General features: G+C 41.7%; 1 protein-coding gene across 3 annotated transcripts in view; it reads right to left on the bottom strand.

Moving 5' to 3' along the window:
• The window catches only part of LOC126983497 (DNA-dependent protein kinase catalytic subunit-like), a 96,328-nt gene that overhangs the window by 45,069 nt on the left and 38,201 nt on the right, over nt 1–13,058 (bottom strand). For all 3 annotated transcript variants that reach the window (XR_007735943.1, XM_050836243.1, XM_050836242.1), the window contains exons 28-35: nt 10,995–11,147; nt 6,619–6,774; nt 5,628–5,811; nt 4,914–5,461; nt 4,305–4,449; nt 1,978–2,202; nt 1,042–1,190; nt 22–198 (exon numbers count right to left, since the gene is read on the bottom strand). Coding sequence is in view for 2 of the 3 variants with exons in the window: in XM_050836243.1 (XP_050692200.1) it covers nt 22–198; nt 1,042–1,190; nt 1,978–2,202; nt 4,305–4,449; nt 4,914–5,461; nt 5,628–5,811; nt 6,619–6,774; nt 10,995–11,147 (1,737 nt within the window). In the remaining variant the exon portion in view is untranslated. The remainder of the gene's footprint in view (nt 1–21; nt 199–1,041; nt 1,191–1,977; nt 2,203–4,304; nt 4,450–4,913; nt 5,462–5,627; nt 5,812–6,618; nt 6,775–10,994; nt 11,148–13,058) is intronic.

Raw genomic sequence — 13,058 nt, 5'->3', positions numbered from 1 at the left:
TGGAAAACTCCTCAGATATACCTTGTCTTTTCAGCCTGGCATCCTTCAGTGTAGGGAGCAATGTTGTTGGCCAGCATGATGCCTAAAAGGTGCAAGCTTGCCTCCTGCTCCCTCTGCCTCCCATCTTTCACCTCCATGAAGGAATAGATGACTCCATATGGAACTGTTATCAATGTCTTCCAGCACTCTACCACCGACCTGAAAATTTGGTCGTACAATCATTCACACTAAAGCAAAAACAGAAAAATCAACTTTTTACAATAAATATACAGTTGTGGATAAAACTATTGATCGTATGTTTTTTTAACTCATTATAATTTGATGGCTCCTTTCCCCATGCCTATATCCATGGGGTGGAAGGAGACTGAGGGTGAGGAGGAGTGGGAGAGGGATGGGGGATGATCTGACTGGGGAGAAGAGAAGACTTGCCTCAGGTAAGAGTTAACTTAACAGGTTATGAGTTTAGAGATATGTGGACGAACATTTTTATCTGTAACTGCTCTTTATGCTACATACGATAAGGTTGAAACCTTACCATGTGTTCAGAAGATGTATGTCATAAGCAGATTCAGTTATCAAGACTCCTTCAAAGGTTCCCCATGATAAATCCACCCTCAACACTTCCTGTATTAACTAGCACATTCACTACACCAATAACTTTCCTTCCTTCAGGATTTACAAATAATCTAGTGAATAATTTGTTTCACCTCAACAAGCAGAAAGCAAATTTTACATTTAATTTATTTCCAATAAGGTAAAAGCAATAACCACAGCCACATACCAGGCCAGCTCACCATGGCTCAGCAGAATGGATGTCTGTGCCTTGCATAGCCTTGTATCATGGGTATTGAAGGGGTTAGTGCCAGCCAGGGCATTCAGGCATGACAAATGCCATCACTCCCTAACGGTGGTTTAATACTCACCATTAAAACCAGATTGACACATGCAAGAATATATGGAGCCTTTCAAAACATGCACACAGGGTCCATAGTATCATGCATGGGCTTCTCTCCATGAAAAATCACAAAATGACGAACAAACCTGACAACATCAATGTTGTACTTAAAAACATCTGCCCTGTTGTGTGGAGTGTTGCTGCAGAGAAACTCAAGGACTTTTGAGGCTGTGGCTCTTGCATAAGTGCTGTCTTGAGATATTACCTTCTTGCCCCAGCCCAGCACCATGACAACCTGAAATACATTGAGTAATCATGCAGGGTATGTTCACCTTCCAGGAGCATCACTAAAATCAGTGCTCCTATCAGGGAAATAACTAAAGGAAAATAAAAATAAGCTGAAGTATAAAATAATAATGCCACAATAATGCAACAATCAAACTTTAATCTAAATTCCATCATTCAGAAAATTTTGAGCATGGAGTGGGAGGTGAGGGAGGCCTGTGAAGGGCAGACAGGGAATAGGTCAATGTTGAATTTTGAAATGATGAAGTGTATGGGTTAAGGAAACATGTATGATCATCCTCCAAGCTCTGTCTTATGCCCACCTACAGAAAAAGATAAGGTTGGGGGCATATGCTAAGCTGAGCACAGGCTTGGTCCTCTTATCAGTCACAATAGTCTGTGTGCCTATGGTGGATAGAAGCCCATTACCTCAGGGCACGGAGCCAGGGTGACATCTGGGTTACAACCATTTACCCTCCAAGTTTCCTCAGGTACCCATTTATAAACCATCTAGAATAGGAGATTGAACAGCTGGGTGGGCTGTGTACTGACTGCTCAGGTCAGGATCAAACTCAGGCCCAAGGATTTGTGTGTAGGAGTGTTAACCACTGCACCAGGAGGGAGATCCTATTAATGCTCATGATATCAATCTTTCTAGTTTTAAAAGTAGCAATCTTATCAAACACACAATCAAAACTTAAGGCTTTCTTAAAATTTGTCATGGCCTACACTAAGCACCCAGGGACACTAGCCCACCTCTGAGCCCCATCACAACAGCTGTTCAAAAAGCTACTTACCAGGTCACAAAAGAAATAGTTGATTCTGTCACCAGTGGTCCCGTCCACTAAGCAGGAGAGGACTGGCATGATGAAGTGGACAGCGTATGGAGCAAACACACTTGCAGTATTCATCATCAGGCGCAGCAAAAACAGCTTCACATTTCTGTGCGTTTCTCTGTTATCAAGTTTCTGCAGAATGAGTGTCATCCAGGAAGGGACTACAGCAATTGGTGGTGCCATATCCTGTGTGTGGCATGGAGTGCTCAGTTAGTTATTAGCTTCTTTATTGATGTGTGTGTGTGTGTGTGTGTGTGTGTGTTTACCTACAGTGCCCTCCTGAGTTTTGCGCTTGCTTCATTCCAAAGGCATACTTAAGGATCATGAAACTTGGGGTATTGAAAACACTGAAAATGCGCTTAGTTGTTCCAACCAATGGAGAAGCTGACTTTTTCCCCCCCCTTTGTTCCCTTGTTATCACAAAATACATACCCTGGAAAAAGTAAGAACATAGGAAGTAGGGTTGCACCGATTAATCGGTAAGTAATCGGTAATCGGCCTAATCGGCCACTTTGCCGATTAATCGGTAATCGGTCTTTTGACCGATTAATCGGGGCCGATTATTATTTTTTCTCTTTTATAGTACAGTGTACATAACACAATACTAATAATGTTAATGTAAGGATGGTGATGTTACCAAAACTCTAATACCTTTCCACAGCATTTATTTCCAACGTCCCTATGCAAATGTATATTATGTAATTCAAATTGATATGTAAAATTATGATATGAACTGAAGCACTGGTATTTGCTTCAACTTTGAAACTAGAAAAAAAAATCAACATATTACTTTATATTACAACCAAGAAATATTATATGCCTATTTCAACTTGCTTAGCACAGTAACTGAGTAATGTCCTTCACCAAGCCTGCCGTGCATATGGAAGTAAGTTATTGTAATATATCATGAAAAGTATGGAACTAGACAAGTGATTTTACTCAGCACTTGACGTTAAACACTCTTAAATTGTAATGTAAAAACATTAATTGGGTAACATCCTTCACCATGCCTGCCGTGCATAAGACAGTAAATTAGTAGAAAACTTGAGAGATTGATAAACTTTCTGTACACTACCATTTCTAGTAGCATCTAGGATCACCACAAGAACGAGAAAACTGGCAAATTCTAACATATTAAAATCAGGATGTTTCCACAAAGCAAGGCTAAATTATAAGTAACAAATTACTAGACGTATTTGTTCTCCATGCAGATGGCAGTTGGGCAGTAAACAAAGTTGTAAACATGAGGGTTACGGTATGTCTTTAACTTTGTGGTACCAGTGTCCAGTAATTAGTGAAGATTAATCACATTTACAATTTATAAATAATCGGCCGATTAATCGGTATCGGCCGATTATTGGTTACCGATTAATCGGTAATCGGTAATCGGCCAAATTGCTTATCGGTGCAACCCTAATAGGAAGAGAGACCGTGTCATTTTGAAGATGCAGTTGAAGGCAGCTGCCTCACGACTGGCTGACAGTTCTGAAACCATGCTTGTGATTTGCTGTGAATCCAAGGTGTCATCGCCGGTGCTCACCAAATTAGGTGAGGGAACGATTATGGTTTCAAGGACGGGAGGACAGGAGTGTTTACCCAAACCTCGTCAGAGAACTGTGCCATGAAGACCGGTGTTGTGTACCTTTTAATGCAGCGCGCGTGATGCTGACAGTAGATAGACATGACCCGTGCATGTCAAAGCGGTGCGAAACTCTGGCCGATAATGCGTGAAAGTCGGGATGGTAAACATTTAGGACTAAGGGCTGTATTACAAGTCGAATCCAAGAAGTTTCGGGTCCCTATAGAGTTCGGGATGAATAACTCTGTAGGGACCCAAAACTTCTCTGATTGGACTTGTAATATGGCCCCTAAACTGAACTCTGTGGGGACCCAAAACTTCTCTGATTGGACTTGTAATACGGCCCCTAAACTGAACTCTGTAGGGACCCAAAACTTCTCTGATTGGACTCGTAATACGGCCCCTAAACTGAACTCTGTAGGGACCCAAAACTTCTCTGATTGGACTCGTAATACGGCCCCTAAACTGAACTCTGTGGGGACCCGAAACATCACAGATTAGACTTGTAATACAGCCTAAGCGGGAAACTTGAGGATCCCGAAACTCGGATAGCACGAAACTCAAGAGGGTACTGAAGTTGAAGCATACAGGGCCTGAGCTATAATCATGAGGTCCTGTCTCCATATTTATAAATGTCCGGTCTTTCCTTAAACTGTTTGGCACTATGATATAGAATAGATGAATATAAATAAAAAGAAAACTGACCTACCCCTTGATAAAGCTCCATGATCTTGGCATCCACCAAATGGTAAACAGTTGCTGTCAGGTTGGCCATAACCTCATGGTCATTAAAGTCATTCTGCTCCAGTACCATCGTCTGCAGCTCACCAGTACCTGCCTTGGCTGAGGTGATCCTGTTGGCAACACAAATAAAAAAAGGAGAGAGAGAGAGAGAGAGAGAGAGAGAGAGAGAGAGAGAGAGAGAGAGAGAGAGAGAGAGAGAGAGAGAGAGAGAGAGAGAGAGAGAGAGAGAGAGAGAGAGAGAGAGAGAGAGAGAGAGAGAGAGAGAGAGAGAGAGAGAGAGAGAGAGAGAGAGAGAGAGAGAGAGAGAGAGAGAGAGAGAGAGAGAGAGAGAGAGAGAGAGTTCTACAAATCAGTACAGATATTGAGTCCACACAGACCCTATGGCTCAGGCTAGGTGCTGTCTTTGTACTAAGTGAAGCATTGAATGGTCACAAAGACATTGCATTTCTACTTCAGTGGAGGAAGCAAGGAAGTGGCAGCCACTCTTTTTTTTTTTTAAGTTATTGATAGTGTTGCATTGAACACTTAAGATGTACTGATGCTCATATATCTTAGTAGTTTTATTATTTCTTACCTTTGCTGACTGCCTTCTTTCTGAGACATTGCCAGGACCACAGAATTGCTGAAGTCAAACTGGCTGACATCTTCACGCAGGCTGCTGTCGTCGAGGTAGTGAGAGGCCAAGTACTGGACTGTTCCTGCAGCGGAGCTCTGGTTGTCTTTTTCAAGTTCCCTTCTTACAGTGACAAATCGCCTCTTGCGGGACGGGTTAAAGTCAACTTCAATGTCAAACTGGAAAGTCTTACTACAATCAATGAGGCTGTCCCAAATAACTTCCCTTCTAGCAGGATTTTCATAGAAGAGAAAGTCAGTGTAGAACTTGAGTTCATCTTTAACACAAACCAGAACTGCAATAGTAGTGTTGTATGCAGCACAAGCACATAGTCTTCTGAATTCTGCTTGAGTTGCATCATGCTTCAGGTCTCCCTTGGAAGCTTTTCTTGACTCTAGTAAAACTACCTTGGTCATCTCTTTCCACATTGCATCGCCAGGTTTGTATGCAGCACTTATCTCAGAACCAGGATGAAAGACTTTCTCCCGAGGAAGTCGTGAAAACATGACCTGGAAAAGAGTAACATCAATAACTCATCAAAATCATAATTCTTTCACTTATCCTGAATAGACAAGATATATGGCTGATTATGAAGAAAAAAAAATGGAAAATTATCTTTCAAATGGTCTGCACATGACTAAAAGACTGTCAAACACAGTGACATAACATACATACTTGCAACATCTTAAAGTTTCCAGTCTTTGTGACCAACAAGCTGAGCTGCTCTTGACTTGTTCCATAAATGACCACAGACATCCCTGCCATGACAGGCTTAATAAACTCTAAGTAAAAGGAAACTGTGGCCGACATATCAGCAAGCTGCAGGAAGGGGATCAAAGCCTTGTCCATAATATTATATCTGGAAAAGTTAAAAGCATTATTTAGCAACTTACTTCTTCATTACCTTCAGTCAATATCTACCTGTCTTTCCAGCCATGGCACCTGTATATCTAAACCCTCCTACCCCATAGAGATGCTTGGTTATTTTAGTATCATAAGCAACATTAAATTCTATTGATCTTTATTCTTCCATTGCCAAGCTGACAAGTTATGTTTGTTTATGATCAGCTGAACAGCTGCTTGTTTTTATCATCCAGTTTATATTACCTGTTTCATATTTTTATTACTTGATTTTTATAGCAAGAAGCATCCATTAGTAAATAATTCACATCGTATGATATGCTTTAGCACCAACTGAGTTGTGAGATTCACTAGAATGCACTGACATGTGATTTTTATATATTATTCATTGCAGAAAATCCACAGTAATGACTCCCAGCGCGCCGTGTCCACACGCGGGGTATTTACATCCCTGTGCAAAGGGTGTTTAAATTAATGGTAACTGAAAAATTAAGCCGCCACTTGATGCCTCTAAGACGTTGGGACAACATGTAACAAAATGTTGTACACTTTCATTTTTTTTTTTAATATTCAATGGTGTCCCCTCCTCTCAAGCCACCTGGCAATGATTGAAAATGGTCAACTTGTAGTGGTGGGTGGAACTTGAACCTGTGTCCTCCAGGACACCATGCCTGCACACGAAGGGTAAAACATTCATCCATTTCAAATGCTGGATCTATATCACTGTCACCTGCTTTCAAGGGAAAATGAAAAAGAACTGCCTAGAAAATCAGAAAAGATATAAATAAAAATAAAACACACCTACCTCATACTCTGAGAAACATTTGATGGGTTGGCAAACATGTCATAGACACACTTCAGACACTCAAGTTGCTTTGAAACTGGCTGCTGCTTGATGAACTTTTCCAGTGACTCCCTGAATAATTCATCATAACGGTGCTTGTCTTCACGGCAATAGAGTCTGGAAAAAAAAATTCTGTCTATACTTGGCTCAAGTTATTTAGGCACATTCCTGTAATGTACACACATTCAAAAAAGTATCGTTACAATAGGGTCCGATGAGTTTCAAACTGAGCAACCCGGTAATCTCGGCAGGGTTGGTAAAAGTGCGATCACCCCCACCACCTCAGCTCTGCTGGGGGAGCAGGACAGGACCCCCGTAAGGGAGGGATAGAGAGGAAGGGAGACACTGAGATACCAGATATCACCATAATGTTAATGGAGTGATTTGAGTGCCACTTGTTTAAGCTTTATATTCACAAATTATAAAACAATAATGTTCACATGATATACGTAACAGTGGTGGGTAGAAGTATTCCCCCATATCCAAGACAAAAACATCAACCATCAACGCATGTCAGATATATAGTTCAGTTCATAATGTGCCATCCTGGAACTAATGTTTCCATTGAACGTGTCTTTTCTCTCTTGAACAAGCTGTGGGCATCTGAACAGAACACAACTTCAAATTGCAACGCTAAAAGCATTGCTAAAAGCATTCTAATACAATAAAAGCAACCATGCCTGTGCTGTTTTTTGAACCATGTGTAATATATTATACGATGCTCCTATAGCGAATGTCTAACAATAACGCAAGGTGTTTATCATAATTATTGTCTCCTAAATGGATGAAATTTTAAGTATTCACTTGTGTGTGAAGTGTTAAAGCATAATTTCATCACCCAAACACGACAACACAGTCAACCCTCAAACAGTACGGTGGTTAGGGACCCAGGACCCCCATACTATTCGAAAATCCGTACAAAATTAGTGCCCCCCCTAGAAACTCCCCTGCCACCCAATTTTTTATTTAAGGTAAGAAAATGCCTATTTGTGTGTTTATAATAGGTTTATTTATGAATCAACAGAAAAGGATGCCCTTTCTCTCCACTTGGAGCACTGGCAGTTACTGCAGCATGAATTTCTTTTTCACTACGCTTGATACAGCAAACACTGCTCTCATTCACGTGGAAGGCTCTCCCTACTGTAGCATAACTCATTCCAAAATGTATTTTCTCTAAAACTCTGCCTTCTGCAAGGTGAACACCTTTCTCGAACACTTTGGGGTGCTTTCAGCAGGTGTTTTGGCTTGTCTCTTGGGGCCCATGGTGCTTTGAAGAGTTCCAAGTTATGTGGTAATGGAGAAGCGTAGCAGAAGTTATGCACACACACAGACTGAGGGGAAGCACATGGGTGGCAGTCTGGCAGAACCGTGTTGCTCTGGCAGAAGTGTTACTGAAGTTATGCACTTACATGGGTGGCAGTCTGGCAGAAGTGTTACTGAAGGGGAGGGGAGAGAGAGGGAGGGAGGGAGGGGAGGGGAGAGGGAGGGAGGGGAGGGGAGGAGAGAGAGAGAGAGAGAGAGAGAGAGAGAGAGAGAGAGAGAGAGAGAGAGAGAGAGAGAGAGAGAGAGAGAGAGAGAGAGAGAGAGAGAGAGAGAGAGAGAGAGAGAGAGAGAGAGAGTGTGTGTGTGTGGGGTGCTTCCACGCGACACGTCACGGCCACGAGAAAATGCACAATATTTTTGGCTGTCATAACTTTTTTATTATTATTAGGAGAGAAGTTTTATTACTCCACCATATATACTAGATGAATATACAATTATTGCAAAGAAAAAAGACACCATTTCCACCTCTTTTAAATGTCTAAATTTTCCCCGTGCACAGCATCCAGAGAATTATCTCGCCACCTGTACTGTAAGGGTTAACAAACAGCGACGGTGCACTAGTGACTGACAGACAACACATTTGAAACCTATTACACAATTACTTTTCCTCGGTGTTTAATACTAACAGTCCTCCCACCACTACCACCAACACCAGTACTAATGTAAATCCCGAGCATGCATTGCCTAACTTTGAAATAACAACCGATGAAGTCCTTAAAGCAAATAAAAGTCCTGGACCTGACAAAGTATATCCTACACTGCTCAAAGAAACAAAGAGCGAAACACTCTCCTCCCTCACAACCGTACCAACTATCAGGTAATTACAGGCCCGTTAGTCTAACTTCAGTTGTAGGTAAGCTACTTGAGAGCATAATTAGAGACAAAATTGTGAGTCACCTTGAAAGCCACTCATTAATTGGGGACTCACAACATGGCTTTCGTAACAAAAGATCCTGCCTATCAAACCTATTGACCTTTTATAAAGACCTCTTCACAGTTTATGACGTAACCAAATCACTGGACGTAGTCTATCTTGATTTCCAGAGAGCGTTTGATGAAGTCCCACATCACAAATTACTTTATAAATTAAAGCAAATAGGTATTGACGGTCAAGTACACCAATGGATCGCGAATTGGTTAAGCAACAGACAACAAAGAGTGGTGATTAACGGATTTAACTCAAGAGTGGGCGCCGGTCACTAGTGGCGTCCCTCAGGGCTCGGTTCTTGGCCCAGTGCTCTTCATTTTTTACATTAACGATGTGGATGTTGGACTCAATAATCGCATTAGTGAATTTGCAGACGACACAAAGATTGATAACTCGGTTCACACTGACGAAGACAGGCAAAGCCTCCAAGAGGATTTGCACAAAATTTCAGCTTGGTCGGATAGATGGGAGATGCCCTTTAACGTAGACAAGTGCCAGGTCCTTCAAGTTGAAACAAGGAATAAGAAGTTCGATTACGAAATGCGCGGCGTGAAATTCAAAAGCGTTCAATACGTTACGGACTTGGGGGTCAAAATCGCGTCAAACCTCAAATTCTCACAGCAATGCATCGATGCACCAAATAGAGCGAACAGAATGTTGGGCTTCATTATAAGAAACTTTTTATTCAAGAATAAAGATGTAATACTTCCACTCTACAATAGTTTAGTCAAACCCCACTTGGAATATGCGGTACAGTTTTGGTCTCCCCACCATGTAAAGGACATTGCTAAATTAGAAGGTGTTCAGCGTCGGGCAACGAAAATGATCCCTTCCTTGCGCAACAAATCCTACAAAGAAAGGCTTTTCACCCTTAACATGTTCTCCCTTGAGAAACGTCGCCTCCGAGGAAAACTGATCGAATGTTTTAAAATACTTAATGATTTCACGAATGTAGACAGATCAACATTGTTTATGATCGATGACACTTTGCGTATGAGGAAGAATGGCGTAAAACTCAAATGTAGACAAGTAAATTCAGACTGCACCAGATTTTTCTTCACCAACGTTGTAGTGCGGGAATGGAATAAGCTCCCACCTTCAGTGGTCCAGTGCAACACGATTGACTCCTTCAAAAACAAGCTCGACCGTCACTTCCTTGAACTTAATATTAACTAGAGTAGAAATGCAATGTTTTGGAGCCATCTGATTAATGTAGAATCACTTAGGTTTAAGGACAGACCACCTAGTCTGGACCATGGGGTCTGTGTTGTCTGATCTTCTATGTAAATCTATCTCACTCACATACACCCTTCTGGTCATCTTACTTTTCTCCATTTGCTCCATGTGACCAAACCACTTTAAAGTCTGTCGTTTCACTTCTTCCACCACTCCACACTTCTTCCCTTCACCCCCGTGACACAGTCCAAAATGCTCGTACACACTTTCATTACTCATTCCATCCATTCTACTCACACCACAAGCACTCCTCATATAACTCATATCCACTGCCTGCACTCTAGACCTCTGACTTTCATTCCAGGCCCACGTTTCACTTGCATATGTGAGGGTTGGTACATTCGGGGCCGTTGTCACTCCGACACTTTTGGCTGGTCAGGAGGGAGATTCCCACTTCCTCAGCCTTTCCTTTAAAGTTCGCTCTTAGCCTGTCACTGCATCCCCCCCCCCCCCTCTCCTCCACTTTCCTCCACAAATCTATTTCTTTATCACAACTTATATAAGGAAATAAAATTCAGCAGACACATGTCATCTACACATAATGCAAATTTCTCTGTATATTTATGCATATATCTCAAAATTATCAATTAATTTATGTTTCTTTATGTGCATCATTTAATTTTGCATGTGTTTATATATAATACATGATGATTATGTTGAGTTTATGGCTGAAAACTTGTTATATTCAGTAGCGACATTTGAAATTTGACGCGCGTGGCCATTCCAGATATGGGGCGGGGCTCTGTTTTCGCCTGGCTGTAGTGAAGGGGTTAATAAAAAACTGATGAAATGCAAAAGCAACTTGGAACAAAGCACATCTGAAAATAACTGCAACATATTCAAAACTTACTTTACTATGCACACCAAAAGCTGCAGTGACAGTGAGAGTTCCAGGGCAGTCAGCATTTCAGTGAGGGTTTGCTGGTGGTCTCGGTCACGCGCTCCACCAGCAGGGAAATCAGAGGACTGCAGCGGGAGGTGCTTGAGGATGAGGAGGTTCTCACTGAAGATTTAACACATCATTTAGAGCCAGTTTTATAACCATATAACTATTAAACTTTAACAACAGAAAAGATTTTTATGACTGCAAAGAGAGGTGTTTGCAGCTAATCACTGCAAGTCTTTCTAAGAGATCCGATACATTATTTCTTCAAAGTAATATACATAACAGCTATTTTCAGTATTTGAAATGCAGCAAAAATTCATAATATTGCAACAGTAGAGTTCAAGATACTACTACATTTGTCAGTAGCAAGCGACAAAATATTAAAAAAACAAAACTAAATTTGACAAGAAATACAACTGTGCAATCAAAATTAAAACAGCATGGCCTATGAGTTATGACCACAGGTGTCCCTCATATATCGTGAGGTTGGCTATTGCGAATCTCCTATATCGCAGTGGTATAAAAAAATCTACACTTTTGAGACATCGTGGACATTTCTTGTGCATCACAGGTCTGTATCATTGGTGGTGACCTATCAGCAGCTTCTGGTCTGATTGGCTTCATCTAAGTGGATCCCTGCACTGTGACTGGTTGAGAAAGAGGCCCCTCAGCATGTAAATTGGTATGAAGGAAGCCTGAGTGGTGATTTGCCGATACCAATGCAAGACTCAACGGGTCACTTGTGCAGTAGGTAGAGCAAGATCAAGTTTAAGGCTTGCTTTCACATCATCAGTCATCAGCTTGCAGTCATACAAACAAGTGTTAGTGATATCCGGTTCATGGCTTATGGGACTCAATGGCCTCCTCCCTCCCCGCCAAACCAAAGGGACGACAGAACATAAGTTCAGGCAGCTGCAGAAGAGATAACACGAAGCCCAGGGGCTTGCTTCTCTAGTATAACAACAGAAGATATTCAATACATGCATGCATAGGCCTGGTCCCATCACTCTTAAGACCTGATGGCAGAGAATGAAAAAGCTGAGCTAGAAGGCCAAGAGGAGGAGAGTGTAGAGGATGTCAGACATGAGGGTCTGTCTTTTGCATTGATTACTGAGCAACTCAGCCACATCCTCAAGAAAGATTCAAGCCTCACCAATGCTTGACATAGGTGAGCCACCATCAATAACAAGATATTGGAGGGCCAGTTGGACTAGTACCATAAATACATGAACTTTCTCAAACAAAAGCAGATCACTGAGTACTTAATCTTACATGCCAAAAATTGAGCACAACCTGAGTGACAGCGACTGTCACCATCACTTTACATAAAAGTACTGTAATGTCCCATCATAATTTTACCATCCATACCGTACCATAACGTAATTTCATACCGTACTGTACCGTCCATACCCATGCTCTGGCCCCTATGCTTCTCAAAGTCACCAGCAAGGTAAGAAATTATATTTGAATTCTGTTGTACAGTAATATCCTGCTTTATTATCCAAATGATTAGCTGTTTGTTTGTTACTATTGCCTCTACAAGTGAGTGAAAAGGGGAGAAATGTGGAAGATATGTAGTGCAGTGACTATGCCTGATGAACGAGCCTCCCATAACCCACTTAGCCAGTGGGGTACCTCTTTGGCCGACTCGGTAAGGAGTGGCTCTCCCGTCACGTTGGTCCCGGGTTCCATCCCAGGCAGCCGGTGAATACCCTCACCTTGTCTTGATTAATTTCTCGAGTGTTTCGATACACGCAGAGGACATGTAGGAAAATAGAAAAGAGAAAAATAGAATCCTGGGGCATGACAGATATGGTAAATTGAGAAGGTCTAGGAACCAATTAGAACAAGTCCCATGATTCACTTGTTTGGCAATTGCAATTTTCTATATCACGGGGGTTTTGTGGTCCCAATCAGGTGCGATGTGTGAGGGATAGGAGTGTTGAACGCATGAGCTCATGCATCCACCAAATTCTTGCACTATTCCAGACCATACTATTGTACTTTGCAAGTTAGAAAAATGTCAAA

The sequence above is a fragment of the Eriocheir sinensis genome, chromosome 54 (genome assembly GCF_024679095.1).
Source record: "Eriocheir sinensis breed Jianghai 21 chromosome 54, ASM2467909v1, whole genome shotgun sequence".
In the NCBI taxonomy this organism is placed as follows: domain Eukaryota; kingdom Metazoa; phylum Arthropoda; class Malacostraca; order Decapoda; family Varunidae; genus Eriocheir; species Eriocheir sinensis.
Note: the sequence above shows the minus strand (reverse complement) of the source record. Positions and strands in the feature narration are given on the sequence as shown.